Here is a 20,211-nt window from a genome sequence, read left to right as displayed (position 1 = left end):
ACACTGTTCATATGAGGTTCGCAGAAACAAAATGATAGCCTGTGGCAGTTTCTAAACTTCAGCTTCTTTCTTGAAATCATCATGAACCTTAGATTTCAAATTTTTGAAATATATAAGAACAAAATTGACCGCTAGGCCTACCCATGGTCTCTGATCCACACACTGGGAAACATGGCCTTCAGACAGAGAATCTGGGGACAGGATGTTTATATGTAACAGGCTTTCTTTCCTTCAGTATCAGCAAGTCTTCAGACCCTGTGAAACGCACTCACATAGGATATTGTTTCTCTGAGTGTGGTTTGAGGAATCCTTGCATCAAAATTATCTGGGGAGGTTGTTTTACAAGTATCTTCCCTACATTTTAAACAACTTTCCCAAGTGAATCTGGCACAAAGTAATGTTCAAGGACTGCTCTGAGCATATAGAACATAGTGCAGGAAGGCCTGTTCTGTTTGGTTTATATCACACATTATTTTTTATAATATTTGATGAATATTTTTCCCCTTAGGTCTCGTCGGTCATGTCTGTAACCTGTTAACCGAAACTGCCACACTGTGCTTGGATGTGGACAATAAAAGCAACAATGAGACAGGCGCTGCCCTGCTGTTTTCCCTGCTGGATATTCTACACGGCATGCTGACCTATACGTCCAGCATTGTACGGCTGGCTCTGCAGGTGACACTGCTTCTCCTGTGTCTCAAGCAACTCTGATACATGGCATGCCTCCCTTTTGTTCTCTTCTTCCTGTTTTTCTTCTAATGTATCTTTATTTTTACAAAAGAGCATAAAAGTCTATAGGGAGGGACTATGAACAAGCCATCTTTGGGTGACCAATGTCTTGAATAGAGAATTTGACCACAAAGTCTTAAGGGAAAGCAGGAGAGACCTATTAAGCAAGACTTGCTAGTTGGGAAACTGCTCCTGACCAAAGACCTTATTTGTCTTAGTTGCACCGTAGGTTAGCCAGGTGGTGTTCAGTCTCTCTTGTCCAGAGATGGCATGCCAATCCACCCCCAGCAGAATGACCTAGTTGCTAGGAACAGTGGATTGACATTTTATGCACGTGTGCACGTATAGACACATACATATACGTAAATATGTAACACATAAACTCTGTCACTTGCTTTTCCTTATGACCGATAACATGGAATTGTAGATGGTTTTGGAGGACAAGAAGTGTGCTATCACACACAAGTAAAATTTTGCAGAAGGTAGTTCAAAAATGGTTGCAGCAGTACATCGATAGGAAACTGCCAGAAATTCAAGCCAGATTCAGAAGAGGATGTAGAATAAGGGATATCATTGCTGATGTCAGCTGGATCCTGACTGAAAGCAGAAAACACCAGAAAGGTTTTTACCTGTGTTTTATTGACCATGCAAAGGCATTCGACTGTGTGGATCATAACAAATTGTGGATAACACTGGAAAGAATGGGAATTCCAGGACACTTAGTTGTGCTCCTGCGGTACCTGTACGTAGACCAAGATGCGGTTGTTCTAACAGAACAAGGGGATACTGTGTGGTTTAAAATAAAAAAGGTGTGCATCAGGTTTGTATACTTTGCCTATATTTATTCAATCTATATGCTGATCAAATAATCTGAGAAGCTGGACTATCTGAAGAAGAATGTGGCATCAGGATTGAAGTAAGACCAGTTAACAGCCTGTGATATGCAGATAACACAACCTTGTTTGCTGAAAGTAAAGAGGACTTGAAGCAAGTAGTGTTGAATATCAAAGAGAACAGCCTTCAGTATGGATTACATCTTAGCAGAAAGAAAACAAAAAACCTCACAACTGGACCGGTAGGCAACATCATGATAATTGGAGAAATATTGAAGTTGTAAAGGATTTCATTTTACTTGGGTCTACAATCAACATCCATGGAAGCAGCAGTCAAGAAATCAAAAGACGCATTGCATTGGGCAAATTGGCTGCAAAAGACCTCTTTAAAGTGTTAAAATACAAAGATGTCACTTTGAGACTGAGGTGTGCCTGACCCAAGCCATGGTATTTTCAATCACCTCATATGCATGGGAAAGCTGGACAGTGAATAAGGAAGACTGAAGAAGAATTAATGCATTTGAATTGTGTTGATGAAGAGTATTGAATATACCATGGACTGCCAGAGGAATGAACAAATCTATCTTGAAAGACAGCCAGCATGTTCCTTAGAAGCAAGAATGGCGAGACTTGCACCTCACTTACTTTGCTTTTTTGTTTTTTAATAGTGCGTTAAGTGAAGGCTTACAAAGCAAATTAGCTTCCCATTCAATAGTTTGTATTTATTTACTTTGGACATGTTATCAGGAGGAACCAGTCCCTGGAGAAGGACATCATGCTTGGTAAAGTAGAGGGTCAGTGAAAAAGAGGAAGACCCTCAGTGACATGGAATGACATACGACATAATGGCTGTAACAGTGGGCTGAAACATAGCAGCAATTGTGAGGATGGTGCAGGACCTGGCACTGTTTTGTTCTGCTGTACACAGGGTCTCTATGTGTTGGAACTGAATTGATGGCACCTAACAACACAACCGGAAACCCTGGTGGCATAGTGGTTAAGTGCTACGGCTGCTAACCAAAGGGTTGGCAGTTCGAATCCACCAGGCGCTCCTTGGAAACTCTATGGGGCAGTTTTATTCTGTCCTGTAGGGTCGCTATGAGTCGGAATCTACTCAATGGCACTGGGTTTGGTTTTTTTGGTAACAGCACCACCAGAGGTGTATTCAGTGGCTATGGGAAAAGTCAGTTTTCCCTTAACTGTACCCTGGCTTTACTTAGCATCAGGCTTAAAGTAGAAAAGGAAGAAGATGTGAGTTTATTGAGTACTTTCCATATTAGGTGGTAAATGCCTCTACATGCTTATTTCATTTAATGCCCTCTAACCAACTGAGTCAGCTGCTCCCGCAGTCACACGAAAGGCACACAGCCAATATGAATTCATTTTTATATTTAGAATTCTAGTAAAATTTGCAGGAAATGTATATCAAATGGTAGTATCCTGGTTTGAATGGATGCAGAAGCTAAAGTTGAAGCCAGACTGTTTTGACACCTTGCCAAGTGTCATAGCAGTGGAGCCAAGAATCAGTCCCCAGACCCTGGTTTAGTCTGTGCTATTCATCATCATGAAAAATGGTATCTTCTAGCCACAGTTAAGTTGGTCTAGTATTTGGCTTGTCTAATATGCTTTAATAAATAATTCCAAGCTCCGCTCAACGAACACTGTAGATACTTAGAAAGCGTTTAACCTAAACCTGTAAAGCCAATAGCCAATTAGCTATCTAGTGTTTTTTTTATTTGCTCATCTGTAATAATACTGCGTTTACAGTGACGCATCGTTAAGTGGTTATGGAGCACTGGATTGTGGATTTCTCTTAGCTTTTCTACTGAGTCTTTCTCCAGAGAACACTGTTCCTTGTTTAGGATTCCATAGTGGTGGTTTGTATGTAATACTTTGAGGTGCGGCAGATAGTTACTCTCATAAGATGCCTTGATGGCATTGATCTCTAAAAGACTGTGTCTTGCAGATTGTAGATAAAAAGGATGATAAGTTGAAGAGCTCTAGGAGTCCTCTTTTGTTACTAGTGACTAGGTAGATATTCAGGTGTGTTAAAAGAAAACTCCTTAATACAAAATTTTTTCTCTTTTTTTTTCAATTTTGTTAATATGCCAATAAATCTTTTTTTTTTTTTTAATTTTAAACACCACTGCACATTTTACTGCTGTCATCTCTCCATATAATATCCACCATGTATTATTATAGCTTTTGGCCTTGGTCACCAACTTTGATCTCTGTGACACCTGGTGTCAGTCTGAAAGAGATAGAGTCCTTGAGATTGAATTAGGGGAAAGAGTTGGGAAAAGAAATGGAGTGTGCATCAAAGACACCTCCTGAAACAGTGAGCTAGAAGTACTTTTTGAAATTGTAAGTTACTTCTTCCACTTACAAACATGCTTCATGTTGGCAACTCTTCTGCATTTAAAGCCTGTGTCTAATTTTAACAGTAGCTCTCTAAAGTAGAAGAAAGATATTTAGGTTGAAGAATTGAGGGAAGCCAGTGTTGAAAATTATAATAGTGCTTAGATTTTTGAAGCTCTTTTTCTCTTCGGGGAGGAGAGAATAGTATGATGCAAGAATGTGCCTTGGGGGAGGTGGGGAGTGGGGAAGGCCCCAGTCAGAATCTCTGTCAGGAATTCAGTTCCTAGGCTACGCTCTGCCCTGCAATTACAAATTGGTCGCTAAAGGAACTTTACCCTGTTGAGGGAGATGTGACTGCTAGAAGTGTGTGAAAGTTGTGGAGGCAGAGACAGATACACACTCTTGAGAACCACTGGTGTGGTGGGGGGCCCGTGGACTTGCAGACTGGAATCCCTTGGATCCAAATCTAGCCACACACTGCTCTCCAGCCTGTAGGACCCCGGGCAGTTTTCTTCACCTTTCTGACTATCAGTTTCCTCATCTATAAAATAGATATGGTTATAACTAATGAACGAGAGAACAAAATATATGTACATATGTAAATATAAAGTGCCTTACACATACCTGGTTCAGGGATGCTATTCAGTCAATGGTTGCTGCATCGTTACCAGCAGCTTGAAGAAAAGCCTTGTGGTTACCAGGGCCTTCCTGCAGGCCAGGGGGTCCTTATTTCAGGGTCCTAGGAAACCCTGGTGGCATAGTGATTAAGTGCTACGGCTGCTAACCAAAGGGTCAGCAGTTCAAATCCACCAGGCGCTCCTTGGAAACTCTATGGGGCAGTTCTACTCTGTCTTATAGGGTCGCTATGAGTCGGAATCAACTCGACGGCACTGAGACTGGGTTTAGCACATGGAAGGAAACTATGGTGGCATAGTAGTTAAGAGCTGCGGCTGCTAACCAGAAGGTCGGCAGTTTGAATACTCTATGGGGCAGTTCTACTCTGTCCTGTAGGGTTGCCATGAGTCAGAATCGACTCGATGGTAACGGGTTTGGTTTTTTTTTTTTTTTTTTTTAGCACACAGAAGGGCACTCAGTTCATACTTGCTGGACTGAACTAATTCCTAGCTGGCTTCTGGGTTATTAATATATTCTTTTATTTTGTACTTAGCATGACTTTAGCACAGGAGTAACTACCCTTCCCCTACCCCGCTACCCCTCCAAAAAAGCCAAACCTGCTGCTGCTGAGTCGATTCTGACTCATAGCAACCCTATAGTACAGTGTAGAACTGCCCCATAGAGTTTCCAAGGTGTGGCTGGTAGATTCGAACTGCCGACCTTTTTGGTTGGCTGCTGAGCTCTTAACCACTATGCCACCAGCGCTCCAGCACAGGGCTAGGCACCTATAATTACAGCAGAGATCAAGAGGGAAACTGAATTAGCTCTCAGGGAGATTACAGCTTAGTAGGAAAGAGTGTCAGTAAACGAATAAGGGAGCAAATCATCATCTTAATTACATGTGTGAAGGGCAGTGACTGGTAGTTACAGGGTGCTGCACAGTAAATAATAAGGAAGAGGGGCCTAACCTACTCCTGGGGGCTAGAGACAGCTTTTCCAGGGAAGGCTGTTAGAATCCAGGTCATCAGACTGTCCCTCATTTCTGAGGTGTGGTATACAGGAGCTTGTTATTATTACTCTCCTGTACTAGGACAGTTGAGCTGCTGTTATTTGCAGACCTGTTGTTATTGCCGAAAGACTGAAAGGTGGCCATTGCCTCTTTCTTAGTCTCATATGCACATAAAGGCTGTCCATGGCTGGGGATTATAGTGTCTTATTTCTCATGTCTCTTGGAATTATCCAATGTGACACCTTCATGACCTTCTCTTTGCTTTTTCCCATGAGCTACCCTCTGTCTGGTTGTTACGTTCAGATGTGATTTTTCTGCCATAGCCTGTAGTCCTGATGGTCTCCCTCTCTTTGGAAATACCAGTGACACACTCTTATCTGTGATACAACTTTTTAACTCCTTGGCACTCTTGGTGGTCTCCTGCCAGTGAGCCCTGCCACCCTAACTTTGCTGCACAAACCAGAACCTGGGAGTCATTCTTAAAAGTTCTCTCTTTTTTTACCTCCCACATCTAATCTCTCACCAAGTAATATTGATGTCACCTTAAATATCTAACAAATACAACCATTTCACTCAAGTCCTACTGTTACCACCCTCGCCCAGACTATTGTCGTCTTGCCTGGACTGTAACAGTAGATAGGTCAAGAACATTGGAAGGCCAGGAGAGGACTAAGTAACCCCAAAGGAACGACAAGTGAGTTCTGGAAAGGGGTCGGCGGGACCAGAGGCAAAGGCGGGGGGCCCGGATGGAGAAGGCGATAGTGATGTCATGGCAGCAGTGGAGTTTTCTTGGCTGTGGATTGGGGCCCCTGCAAAATGCACAGAGAGGGCCAAAGGGCAGAGTGAAGAGGCTGGTCCTGGGGAATTAGAGACTGAGAAGAAGTCAGGCCTGAATTTGTAGTTCAGCTTCTGTTTTTACTCCTGCATCTATGCGGGGATCCCTTTGGTTCACAGAGCGTCTGTGTGAGCCCATGTTTTTCTGAGGAGAGGTGTATTTCTAATGGATTCCTGGCATTCACCTCCCTCTTGGGCAGCAGCATTCCCTTTCTGGAACCCTTGGTAACTTTACAGGGAGGTGGTGCCTGAATGCCAGTATGTGGGTCAGGCTCTGGATGTTTCTTGGTGGCACTAATAAGTGGCTTTGTAGATCCTGGACACTCTGGAGGACCACTGGATATCCAGGTCAGAAAAGTCCACAGTGTGTGCTTGTTCTTGTGGCCCCATCTGCTTGCCTATGTGTACTTGGAAGGGAAGTTGGTGGCACTATGCCCCTCACTGCTGCTTTGGTCCTGATTTACAAGACTGCCCTTATCTCTCCCATGAAGGAAGCAGTGTACTCTGCAGGATGATGTTAATGTGAGAAGGCCAGTAGTCCATTTTAGATCATGGTTCAGAAGTCAAGGGATCAACAGCTGAGATTCTGAAAGGTTCAGGATAGTGCTGCTTTTTTGTTTTCTGGGAGGAAACACTACCTTGCTGATGATATCAGTTGGGGAAAGCTGCAAGCTCATGATTGCCATCATTCCCCTTGGCTGTGGAGAGATACGTGTTTTTAAAAGACATGTATCTGATATTCAGTCAAGTCCTTCTGAAACAAAGAAAGCAGGCAACTGAAATTCTGTATAGAGGTCTGAAGTGCAGAAGGAAAATTAGCATTCATGAGAAACATCCTGGAGTCCAGATTTATGACCCAGGCTGCAGCAGCCTGCAGCCTGCTCCAACAGCTCTGGCAAAGGCCATTACCTAAAAGTGGTTTCGTTTCTTTTGAGTGAAAATAAAACGGGGAGGAAGAATGTGAATGACGTGTGTGTATGTGCTATAGAAAACAATAGATAACTCAGTACCTCTTTGGAATAAAAAATTATTCCTCTCTGATAGAAATCTCCTCTGGAATTAGGCAGTTCTACAAAAGTCCTAGGAGCCCTGGTGGCACAGTGGTTAAGCACTGAGCTGCTAACCAAAGGTCAGCAGTTTGAATCCACCACCCGCTACTTGGAAACACTATGGGGCAGCTCTACTCTGTCCTGTAGGGTCTCTATAAGTCAGAATTGACTCGACAGCAACAGGTTTGGATTTTTTTTTTTTTTTTGAAACTCCTGGGAGAAGACACACTTAAAATAAAAGCCACCTACTCATTTCGTATATCCTTCGCAATCTGGGCAGATGTTTCCTAAGGAGTGTGAACCTGAAGCCTGTCCATGCAGTGGTACATTGGACGAATATTCTAGATTTGATTTGGGCACGTGTATGTGTGTTTCAGAAACCCTGGCGGTGTAGTGGTTAAGTGCTATGGCTGCTAATGAAGACATTGGCAGTTCAAGTCCGCCAGGTACTCCTTGGAAACTCTGTGGGGCATTTCTACTCTGTCCTCTAGGGTTACTATGAGTCGGAACCAACTCGACGGCAGTGGGTTTGGTTTGGGTTTTGGATGCGTGTTTTAGCAGAATTTCCAGACTAAGATGGACTAGGAAGAAAGGTCTAACAATCTACTTATGAAAATCAGCCACTAAAAACACTATGGACTCTAGCAGTCCTATCTGGAACCGATCACGGGGATGGCGTAGGATCAGTCAGCATTTTGTTGTGTTGTGTGTGGGGTTGCCACGAGTTGGGGGCCAGCTCAATGGTGGCTAAAAACAACATCCATATAGACAAGAGAAGCACATCAGAGCACATTTGGTATGCATCATAACCCAGTGCCGTTGAGTCGATTCTGACTCATAGCGACCCTATAGGACAGAGTAGAACTGCCCCATAGAGTTTCTAAGGATCACCTTGTGGATTCAAACAAAATGCCCAGAAGAAATCAGCACGTGTGATTTGGAGTTGGATAGCAGCTGGGTTTAGCCACCGGCTTTGTCACCCATTATCAGTAGATGCTGGTGACAGTGGCAGTGTGTGTACTCTCACTTCTTATAAGAAAACGTAATGTTGTCTTGAGCCTCCATCTGTCATGCACCCAGGGGGACTGAGGTGAAATGGCTCTTCAGCTCCCTCCATCTGCTGGATTGAGTGGACCTGTCATTCACAGTCAAGCTGAATACTCAACACAAATTCCTTCCCCTTTCTCTTCCTCCTATTCAGGCACAGAAGTCTGGCTCAGGAGGGGACACTCAGGCTGCTGAAGACCTGCTGCTACTCAGCAAACCTCTGACAGACCTCATTAGCCTGCTTATTCCACTGGTAAGGTCTCACCTGTTTGTGTGCTTTCCTGAACATTGCAGAGGTTCAAAACGTTTTATTTGAATTTCGTGATCTATTGCCTTCTTATGATAAATTTCCATGCTGTTCGTAACTAGCACCAAAGAAAATCTGCAAAGATGATTTGGCCTGGAAATACTAAATTTCTACTTTATTTTAAAACCAGGTGCCTTATCATTTTCTATAAGTAGATCTTTAAGTAAGGCAGCACCTCAAATCCAACTACTTTCTTAATGAGCACGAGGTGAAAACTTCAACAAATGAATTCCAAGAAGGAAGAAAAAAATCGTCATGGGAGTCAGTTCCCTTCAAAAAGATATTTTAGAGTTATACCTGGCATGGAAGCCTTCCCAGAGACGCAGAAGCACAGACACAGACTTAGAATATGTCCACCTCCATCTCTACAGAAATGAAGTGAAAACGAATAAGAACAGGTAAGACTACACAAGACCACTGGATATGTGACAAGAGTCAAACACAAACTTGGAGTTTAGACCAACTAATCAGATCAAGTGGATAAACGTGATGAGGTAGAGGGGGGCTGGCAAACTATGGCCTGTGGACTAAATCTAGCCCACACCTGTTTTTGTAAATAAAGTTTCATTGGAATACCACCACACAGACAATTTGTTCACATGTTGTCTATGGCTGGTTTCATGTCGCAAAGGCGGAATTGAATAGTGGCAACAGAAACCTTATAGCCTAAAATATTTCTTTTTTGGACTTTTTACAGAAAAAGTTTCTTGACACCTTATATAGAGGGTCTGAATAATTTAATGAAGGTGATCTATACCCATCTCTCTACCATAGAGATAGAGACTGCACCGTCTTTTCGATTTTCCAGGAAATGACTTTAAAAAAGTGACCATGCATTATGTTATAAAGAATAGCATCTTGCACATAGTACCAAGCCTGTTGCCATCCAGTCAGTTCCAACTCATGAAGATCCCATGTGTTACAGAGTAGAAATGCTCTATAAGGTTTTCTTGGATGTAATCTGCCACAGGGCTTTGAACTGGTTAGTTCCAGTTCGAATCCCTGCTGAGAATTTGCATTTCTAACAAGTTCCCTGCTGAGAATTTGCATTTCCACCCCAGATACACTGAATCAGAATCTGCATTTTAAGAAGATGCCCAGGTGATTCTTATGTATAACTTCCTAGGAACTTGTTGGAAATGCAAATTCTCAGCAGAAGTTCAAACTGAAATGTACTGGTTCGAAGCCCTGGATCTCCAGGCCTTTTGAAGAGCCACTGGGTGGGTTTGAACCACCAACTTTAGGTTAAGAGTTGAGCACAAACCCTTTGTGCCACCCAGGAACCCCTCTCACATAGTAAGTGGTCAGTAAATGCAGCATATGAAAAGTAAATATGAACCACTGTTACCTGTGTTGACAATGAGCTAGATTTTACCTTTGATCGTATTTAGTCCTTCTTTCCTGTGACTTAGGGCCCATCTTCATCTTACAGATAAGGACCTTGAAGCTTATAGAGGTTAAAAATACAGAGTAGCAGAGCCAGGAGTCTGACCTCAGTGCACGTTTTCCCCACCACAACTCCACTCGACCTCTCTGGATTGACTTCATACACATTAAAGTCTTAGCTGCATTGTATGTTTTGAAATACTGTCTTGCTGTAAGAGAATATGTTTGATTAGAAAACCATTCTGATTTTTCAAGTTGTGGAGATTTGTATGAATGGGAGAGATTTCTTAGCTAAAAAGTCACCTCCACATGCATTTTCCTTGGTTTAAGTCAGCATTCTAAATGTAGGGTACTTTTTGCCTTTTGTCCCGAGGACAACGACAAACACATAAATGGAAAAAATTGCTTGGAAACTTCACACAGTGTTTCCTTTTAGGCAAGATAAAAGGAGTTCTTTTACTCTTCTACTTGATCTAGTTATACCCAGTTCCTTAACAGACTTAATTAGGAGATACAAGCGATTAAGATATGCCTCCAAAATGCTGGGAACAGCAGTGGCTTTGATGAACTTAGCCTTGCTTACACTGCTTGTAATAGCTGCCCTGATTACGCTGTTTAATTGCTGCATTTGAGTGATTAGACGTAAGGGAAAGGGACTAGACAGCCCTGTCTCCAGCCCTCATAGAGGAATCAGCCTTTTACAGAATTGTTTGTTAACAGGCATCTGATGGAGGCAATCTAACAATCCTAATAGGCCATTAATGAAAAACCCCTGGGGTGGAGCAGAGGCTGAACCCTGAAATGTAGACTTGACCCTCTGGAGTGCCCTGGCTGTTGCCGGGGAGCTTCCTGGAGGGTTCTGAAGTAGATCAAGAGCAGAGCCCCATGAGCCTGGAGCAAAAGCAAATGGATGGTTCTCTATTGACAATGCAGGTTGGTTAAACAGGGCAGTGTGAGTAGACAAAGGTCAAAGTCAGAATGCCTGCCTTAGAAATTGTCATGATAGAGGAGAGAGAGTGGTGTTATCTTTCCCCATCATTCTTTTCCTGCTTTTTGTAAGATGTAAATACTGCAGGATACTAGTTGGGCTCTAGATTGAGAGCTGACAGGGGCAGCTCTCCTCTCCCTTTTTAACTCTTTATATTAAGTTGAACCGTATCAACTTGCCAATACTCAAGTGGTTTTGACCTGCAAAAATGGCAATTTCAGTTGGCTCAGCTTTGTAATAGAAATATGTAACAATTCATTAGCCTGTACAACAAATAGTTCCTAATATCCTTGTAGCCCTTTTCCATATACAGTATTATCCTAGAAGACACTTAGTTACTGTAACTGGAATATGCTGTGATTCTAGGGCCGGAGGTTGCTGTGTGGGTGCAGGAGCCCTGGACTTGGAACCGGAAGTAATGGACGCAGTGTCTGGCTCTGCTGCCTGGCTGTGTGATGTAAGATGAGGCACTCAACATTCCTGAGTCTCAGAGGATCACAGGAGATGATGCATGAGAGGGCGCCGGGCACAGGGCTGGGTGCGTGGTGTGAATGCATCGCTTTCGTTTTTGACTCTGCAGTTCTAATGTGTGATCGCTTGTCATGTATTACCTTACTTTGATAAGTAGCCTTATCCTCTGCTTGTGATTCTTCATTGGACTAGTTACTCCTGTCCTCAGCGAGTGCACCTTTTCTTCTCTTTTCACACAGCCTCCCTGTGATGCCATATCTCCTGAGCTCAGGATCATTTATTTGCAGCAGGCTCCTGGAGAATTCTTTATAGACATCTTTCACTATTGTTTATAGTTCCTCCCTAAAGGCCTCTTGTCTCCTGTACTTCTCCCACGTTGTCTTCTGCATTCTTACCTTGGTTATTTATATATATAAAATCATGGAGTCAGGTTCCCTGGAATACTGTCAATGCTAATAGGCCTTCTGCTTTTCCCCTGGAATTCTGGAGCAGCCTCTTTCACCCCTTGCTATGGAGAGCTCTGGTCCTCATTTCAATGCTGCCCAAGCTTTCCGGTGGGTAATTACCCAAGGGAGAACATCGTTCCCTGAGAGGCTTTTCCCAGCTCTCTGAGATACTGATCTCCTCCTGTTACTAGTAACGTGCTCACATGAGGGTCCTGGTATATTAGCCAGATGTCTGCCTAACGTGTGTGAGTCATTTTGTGTATATACATATTTATCACTGGAGCCATTAGGTTTAAAAATGGCCTGTGACAAGAACATTGCTGTATTTCTTCTCTGGGAGAGATTAACACATATTTATAGCTGTGTATAAAGTAGTAATAAGGTTATTGAGGACCTAAACTAGAGCACATACAGACCAAAGATAAATTTTACAGTGGTTGTTGAAAAATGTAATAGGTTACAGAATGAGGTGCTGGAATTTCTTTCCTGTAGGGAAAAATAAACAGACTTTCAGTTTTCATCTGACTTGGAAGATTTCGGAGGCATTTTGCCTAAAGGCAGGAGAATGAACCTTTTAGATTTCGAGGTTCTTTCCAGGTATGGTTCTGTGAAAGTAAACATACTTACCTAAAAGAGAATATGAAACCTGTCAGCCCATAATTTATACATATATTTTATTTATATACTGTAGGAAAATCATAGTGAAGTATATGTATAAGACAGTGGTTCTTAGTCTGCATTGAATGTGAACCACTTTGAAGATTCTAGACCTCTTTTTCCAGAAAAATGCCTGGCTCACATATATGCAATGTTCTGCACGATTTCAAGGGAGTCTTTGAACCTCAGTTAGTAACCATGGCTAAAGAAATGGCGAACATAGGATATAATAAGTTGACTGTGTTTCCTGAAGAAAAGATAAAACCAAGGTAATTGTTTGACCTAAATATTTTATTTCTCAAGAAGAGAGAATGAGAAACCAGGCTGTACATCCTAGATGAGTTTTGTGACTAGATAATCAATTGGTACAAAAAAATTGTGCTACAACATGGTTCTCCCTCAATTAAAATAGATATTTTTGAATTTGAAAGTGATTTTTTTTTCTTTATTATGTATCAAAGGTGCCAGTGTTTAGACTGGTTTATATTGGTTTATCCGTTTCATGTAACCATGTGTGCTTTCCTTGGCCACTGACAAGGTGTTCCTTTGCAGCCTGTTGAGGATCCCTGTCCTCACCTAGCATCACAACGTGGCACCTGTCCTATGCTAGATGACTAGAGGCCTGAGCTTATTGCCTGAACGAGTTAATGATTCTGCCAGTAACAACTTTTAGCCCATGCCACCATGACACTTGTCAATTCATGTTCCTAAGATTACTGTGCCAATTTTAGAAATAAACTATGGTCTACAAAGTATAGGGAAAATCAATTTCTGTTCTTCATTTTCTAATTTCTTCCTCTCAAGAAATAACTGAGCAGATTTTTCTCTTTAAACGGTGATGGACTTGGACTCACCTGTCTTATTCCTTGCCGTCTACCTTCACAGTAAGTGGCATGAAATATAGGTTATGGTTTATGGTGATTATGGCTTATGGTGATGGAACACAGAACGGGTAAGTAGTTTGCAAGTCAAACCCAAGAGATTGGACATCTTAGTTCTATATTAAGCAGCTCCTCTAAGGAGTCACTTCCCGGTTTAACAGTGATACGTCTCCTCCGTTTAGCTACTGCTCATCTGCCTACTGGGGATTTCCACTAGAGGCATCAGAACACTTCAGATTCAGCAAGGTTAAAACCAAACTCACAATCATCTCCTCAGAAGTATTCCTGCTCTTGTGTTCTGTTCGTCACTGAATGAATCTAACCTCTACTCAGTTGCCCAAGCCAAGAACATGAGTACCATCCTTGCTTTTTCTTTCCCTTCGTTATCCTGCCCCACCTAGTCAAGCCTTGGCAGTTCTATCACCTGGACACAACACAAAATGTCATTTCCTACTCATTCCCACTGACACTCTCATCATGAAAACCACTACCATCATCTCACACAGTTACCTTATACCTGGTTTCTCTTCCAGGTCTTGCCACCTTCTAATCTCTTCCCCATAGTGGAGGCAGAGTGCTCTTTCTAAAATGCCAAACTCGTCTTGTCAGTCATCTACTTAAAACCCTTCAATGGGGGGAATAGTTGCGGATACTTCTTAGACCAACCAAACATCTTGTGAGATTGGTTTTATGGATTTGAAGCTTTAGAACCATGGTCTCGTGGAATGAGTCGGTCAGTTGGCATAAGGTTCATGAAGTTTATGTTCTATATCCTAGTTTTGTGAGTAGTGTCTGGGGTCTTAAAAGGTTGCAAGCAGCCATCTAAGATACAACTATTGGTCTTTACTCAGCCAGAGCAAAAGAGAAATTACACCCAAGACTCAAAGAAGAAACTAGTCTGCAGGACTAATAGTCTACATGAACCATGGCCTCATCTACCCTGAGACCAGAACAAGATGGTGCCCAACTATCACTACTGACCATTCTGATCGGGGCCACTATAGATGGATCCTGATAGAGTGGGGAAAAAATGTGGAACAGAACCTCAGCTTCTTAAAAAATCCAGACTTGGTGAACTGACTGAGACTGGAGAACTCTCCGAGACCATTGCCCTGAGATGCTCTTTAAACCTTGAACCAAAACTAGCCCTAAGGTCACTTTTTAGCTTAAATAACAGATTGGCTTACAAAATAAAGACTATCACCTGTAAGTACTGTGCTCCTTTAAAAAAAGAATCATCTATATGAGACCTATGGTCAGCAATTACTTTAAAACAAAGATGAGAAAGTAAGGGGGCAGAGAAACTAGATTAATGAAAATGGAACAACCAGGGCAGAAATAATGAGAATGTTCATGCATTGTGAAGAATGTAACCAATGTCGTTGAACAATTTGTGTAGAAATTTATTAAATAGGAATCTGAACTACTGTGTAAACTTTTACTGAACACACAATAAAATATTAAAAAAAAAAAATCTTCAGTGGTTCCCTACAACTATCGGATAAATTCCAACTTCTTCATAGGTTTACAAAACCATGTATGATCTGACCTTTTCCTATGCTCTTAGCCACATCTTTTGATTTTCCTTGCCCTACTGTGTTCTGCATCCCAACTGTTTCTCAGTTCTTTAAATTTCCCTTGCCTCTGCCTGGAACCTGCTTTTCCCCATTTTATTTGACTGACTCTTCCTCACATCAGTTCTCAGTACAGATGTTGCTTCTTACTCCCACCAAGACTGGGTTAGGCTGTCCCCTGTCCCTGTCTCCCATAGCATCATCAGCTTCCTCAATCCTAACACTTACTATTACATGGTACTGAAATACCTTATTTATGTCTCTATCTTTGCCATTGTACTGCATGTCCTGGGAAGGCAGGAGCTGTATCTATTTATTTCACTTTTGGACCTTGTATAAAGTAGGAATTTGATTAATATTTGTGTAGGAAAGGAAGGAAAGGGCTAGCAAATGTGTATTTTCTGCCTTTCCTCGCTGTAACTGAGGATAGGCCAAATTTGGTGAGACATAGATAAAAGTACAGATTTGGCCAGACACTTGGTCCCCACCTCTGTTGTCTTGCCTGGCCAGAACCCGCCCTCCTAGGGGTGGTAGTGATGATGGCTGAATAACTCACTTGTTTTAAAATCACATCATCTGGAATTCTCTTTAGAGGTTGCCCTCTTCTTGGCAGGGTTTGCCCTGATCTTCATTGGCAACCTGTACTGAAACAACGCACACCCCTCCTTTAACTGACAAGAAAGGATCGAAAGGGCAGATAGCACTGCCCAGGGACTCCTGTGTTTCTGGAAAATTGTTCTACTTGTAGTAACTGCAGTATATAGAAACCCAGCCTGGGGACCCCAGTAACAGTGGTGAGCATAAAAGCCTCTGGGCAGCCAAGATAGATGCCACAGCATCGTTACCCTTTTCTAACAGGGGGGTCCCTGGGGCTCTGACATTCAACGTTTTAATTTATATAGCTTTAGGAAAGGAAAGTCCCAGAACAGCAGGTCCGTTTTCTCCTGTTACTTCTTATATCTTTGTCTCAAATTGGTTGCAGTGTAACAATATGCTTTTTTTAAATGGCATTTTATGTGAACATCTATTCTTGGCCCAGGTGGCCTTGCTCTGAATTGACTAGGTAAGCATTCATTCAGGTGGTGGGATGTGAGGAATACCAACCAGAAAGCAACTCCTCAGGAAAACCACTCTTCCCAGTGACAAGCCAAATTCCAGCATTCTCATTGTCCTCTTTTCAAGCCCTCTTTCAAATAGGAATGCTTTAATGTGAAAGCTTCACTAAAAAAAAAAAAAAAAAGATGACAGACTGATAAAAGAAAGGAGAAGATGAGAAAGGGGTAAAAGAAAGAGTTGAATATGTAACTATAAGACATGTGTCATGCCAAAACAACATCTAGTTAATTCAAATGGGTTTTTTGTTTGTTTTTAGGGTGTATTTTATGCCCTATTCCTAGTTCCTGGTATTACCTTGATTTGAAAACTAAAGATAACGATATTTTTATGTAATTAATGGTTCCATATTTAGGTGTATCTATGAGGAAAGTGGGCCTTCGTAATTGGATTCTTATAACCAAATCTAAGAGTTAACCATTGGAACCAGGTAAAAGCACTTCAGAATTTTAGCATAACTTCATTTTTACATATCTTACTTGTCATGTAAGAAATGGACAGGAAGGTAATAACTCATGATTTTTGGCATTGCAGAACATCTAACAAATTCATCTGTAAGGCACACTGTCTGTAAGGAGGTGATATATATAACGAGATCATATAAATCACTTAATAATAGACAAATGCCCCAAGACAAAAGTAGATGAAAGAGCTGAGCAGGCAATTCAGAACAGCAAAAATACAAATGCCCAGTGTTAATTTCACCAAACACATTTTAGCTCCCTAGCAATAAAGGAGAGTCAAATGAAAGACAAGTTTTTAATTTTCCAATCTTTAAAGTCGAAGCTGACTGTAGAAATATAAACTGGCAAATTCAAATGTAAGTTGATTTGAAGCCTTAAAATTACTTATACCTTTGAATGCAGTCATTCCATCTAGGAAGTTATGCAAAGATAATAATCCGAATTACAGGTGATTTTTTTTGTATACATAGATATTCTCACAGCAACTTATTTGGTTTCAGAAAGTTTGGTAATAGGCTATATGTTGCTCTGTTGAGAATGAATTAGAGTCCATTCTTAGGATGGAATTCTGTGATGCTAATAAATATCGTATTTCCGAAGCATATTTAAAAATGTGGGAAAATACTTGTAACATGAAGGTAAAAGAAATATCAGAATATATAATAATTATAACACATTAATTTTAAAAATGCATCTAGAAAACAAGACGTATACAAATGGAAATATTTATATATATGCTTTAAAATGTATAAATTTGTATATTTTAAAATTACCGTCATATTGTAATTCAGTATATATTTTGACTCACACACACACAGGCAGTCCTCACTTTAGGTGATTCCTATGCCTTAATTTTAGTTACCCAAAAGGCTGCTAACCAAAAGGTTGACGGTTCAAACCCACCAAGTGGATCTGTGGGGAAAAAGACTTGGCTATCTGCTTCTATAAAGTTTACAGCCAAGAAAATCCTATGGGGCAGTTTTTCTCTGTCACGTGGGGTCACTATGAGTCAAAATCGATTCCACAGCACCCAACAGCAGCAACAACATGTACTAATTTCAGTTAAATAACACATGGTTCAAATTTCAGTTACCACAGAATATTAACTGTATGATTACATAAAGTACGAGCTTTGCTGCTAGCTCTTCAGTCCACAAATCATAGGTGTAAATGACAGGTGCACTTCATGATCGGTGACTTCACGTGGCTTATTTCAAAGTCTGTCAGCAGCTGCTCACTATACACCTGTTACTCACTTCGCATAAAAACAGCAAAGCTACAGTTGTGTTGCCTCCTGGTCTGCAGTGATAAACCCATTTTATATTTTACAAAAATGGATAATCACAGGAGAATTGTCCAGCAAAGGTGAAAGTATAGCAAAGAAATAAAGGTAACAGAATTTGAATCAAATGTAGATGGAGTCTTGGAAGAAATAGCAGACTGTAGAACGGTTGTCACTGCCGCCATTTTAGGAGCCTTAGATATGCAGCTGGAGGAATTTAATGAAGGTGAACTTAATGACATAGAGAAAGTGGTTGTGACAAAAAGGATGGAGATGGCTCAGGGGAAGTGACTTAATCAGCAAAAACCTTTACAAAAACTCTTGGAGATATTTCATGACATTGAATGCGCAAAGGATAACATTTTAGTAGCTGATGCAAACTTAGTAAGGTGTACAACAGTTCATTAAGGCATAGAAAAGATACTGTCTCTGTATCGTAAGTTATATGATGAAAAGAAAGCAAGCTCTGTTCAAACTATTCTTGATAAGTGATTTACAAAGAAATAAAGGATTTTCAATGTCTCTGATGCTTTAAATTACATCAGTATAGTATTAGTTTTACTGTTTTTTTCATCTCCCTAAATATTTATAACTCATAGTAAGACAGTCTTTAAGGTTTTGACAGAAATGTTTAATGGTCACAGAGCAATTGTAATTTTTCCCATTCATTTGCAAGATCATCTTGCCTGGTTTCAGTTTGCAGGGCCGTTTTTACAGTCCCACACTGCCATGGAAAGTGAGGACTGCCTCTATATGACATTGGACAGATGTATACCGAAATGCCGGCAGTGGTTAAGTCTGGGTGGTAGAAGTACATGTGATTTCATTTATTACTTTCATTTATTGGCTGGCTTCTCTAAGGTCGTGACAACTTCTTCAACCTCCTTTTCTGAACAGAGAACTCTAATTCCCATTTTACAGTCTGCTCCTGGTTTTTGTCCTTGTCGTATATGGGATGGTGGCCCTATTACATTGAAGACCCCTATTCCGGGTTTCATTCTGTTGTGCAGAGGGTTGCTACAAATTGGAACCACCTTGAAGGCACCTAACAATAACAACATTCCTGGTGGCTGCTTCTGAAGCTCAGGCTGCTGTGTGTTTTTTCCATTTGTGGTCCACAGAGAATATCTTTATCTCTAAATTTGTAAAATTAGTTACTTTTGAGGGGAGGAGAGTGCAAATTTTGAGCTCATGCACTGTCTTAACTGGAAATTACACATCTGTTTAGTTCTGAGCTTTGTACATGGAACTTTTCAAAGTACTTAACCATAGCAAGCTCTCAATAAGTAATTGTTCAATCAAGAATCAGACCAAGTGTCAAAATCTGGTTACAAAATAAAATTATGACGTGATTTATCTCATGCTGTGTGTATGTATATACAGAGCACACAAAAAGAACTGAGGGTGGAATGATCTACATCAAGGGCTTAATAGGGTTTTTCTGGACAATTTTTTTTTATGCTTTTCTATGCTGCCCCCCCCCGTCTTAAAACACTAAACATGTATTTCTCTTAAAATCAGAATACAATATAAAATTATCTTCATTTTGAAAAAAGTAGACAAATGAGCAAAGGTTCTGACTGTCCTTCCCTCCGACCTCCTTTGAATTGAGGCACCTGCCTCTCCTTCCACCTCCCCTCTTCCCCATTCCTCACAGTCCATGGCTGCACAGGCGTTTTTGTAACCCCTCTCACTGGCCTTCTGTTCCTTTAGGACTTTTCTCCCAGTTGCTGTAATCACACTCCTTCAAAAAGTCATTCTGTCTGCTTGATACTACTTGAAATCCTTTAATTACAATTGGAAAGTAAAAGTCTTAACCTTGGGCTGCCTTCTTGGGAGAGCTGATGCACCAGTGTGTATGCCTTTCTGGCAGGAAGTCAGTGATGACATTCGGATTGTTCCCGTTGTGATTAGAGGTATGGATGATAAAATAGAAAACTTTGGTGTTCACAAGGGGAGGCAGGGATGTTCCTGAGAGGGTACAGGGGAAGAGAGATTCAGTCTCAGCCTTGAAAACCTTTATCTGTTTGAGGATGACCAGAAGCTGATCTCAGGGTCATTTTTCTTTCTTTTTTTTTTTTAATGTAACATTTTTTTTTTATTGTCCTTTAGATGAAGGTTTACAGAACAAACTACCTTCTGTGTATAAAAAAAAAAAAACTTTTTTT

The 20,211-nt window shown here is 41.1% G+C and overlaps 1 protein-coding gene across 10 annotated transcripts in view; it reads left to right on the top strand.

Moving 5' to 3' along the window:
• ULK4 (unc-51 like kinase 4) overlaps positions 1-20,211 on the top strand; it is a 710,695-nt gene that overhangs the window by 504,783 nt on the left and 185,701 nt on the right. For 9 of the 10 annotated variants that reach the window (XM_049862196.1, XM_049862197.1, XM_049862203.1 and 6 more), the window contains 2 exons: positions 509-675; positions 8,629-8,727. In XM_049862196.1, coding sequence (XP_049718153.1) covers positions 509-675; positions 8,629-8,727 — 266 coding nt within the window. Of the gene's footprint in view, positions 1-508; positions 676-8,628; positions 8,728-20,211 lie in introns of those variants that run through there. The other variant, XR_007514399.1, reaches the window with a different exon arrangement.

Source organism: Elephas maximus, chromosome 20 (assembly GCF_024166365.1).
Source record: "Elephas maximus indicus isolate mEleMax1 chromosome 20, mEleMax1 primary haplotype, whole genome shotgun sequence".
In the NCBI taxonomy this organism is placed as follows: domain Eukaryota; kingdom Metazoa; phylum Chordata; class Mammalia; order Proboscidea; family Elephantidae; genus Elephas; species Elephas maximus.
The sequence above is the reverse complement of the archived record's forward strand: the minus strand, read 5'-3'. Positions and strand labels throughout refer to the sequence as shown.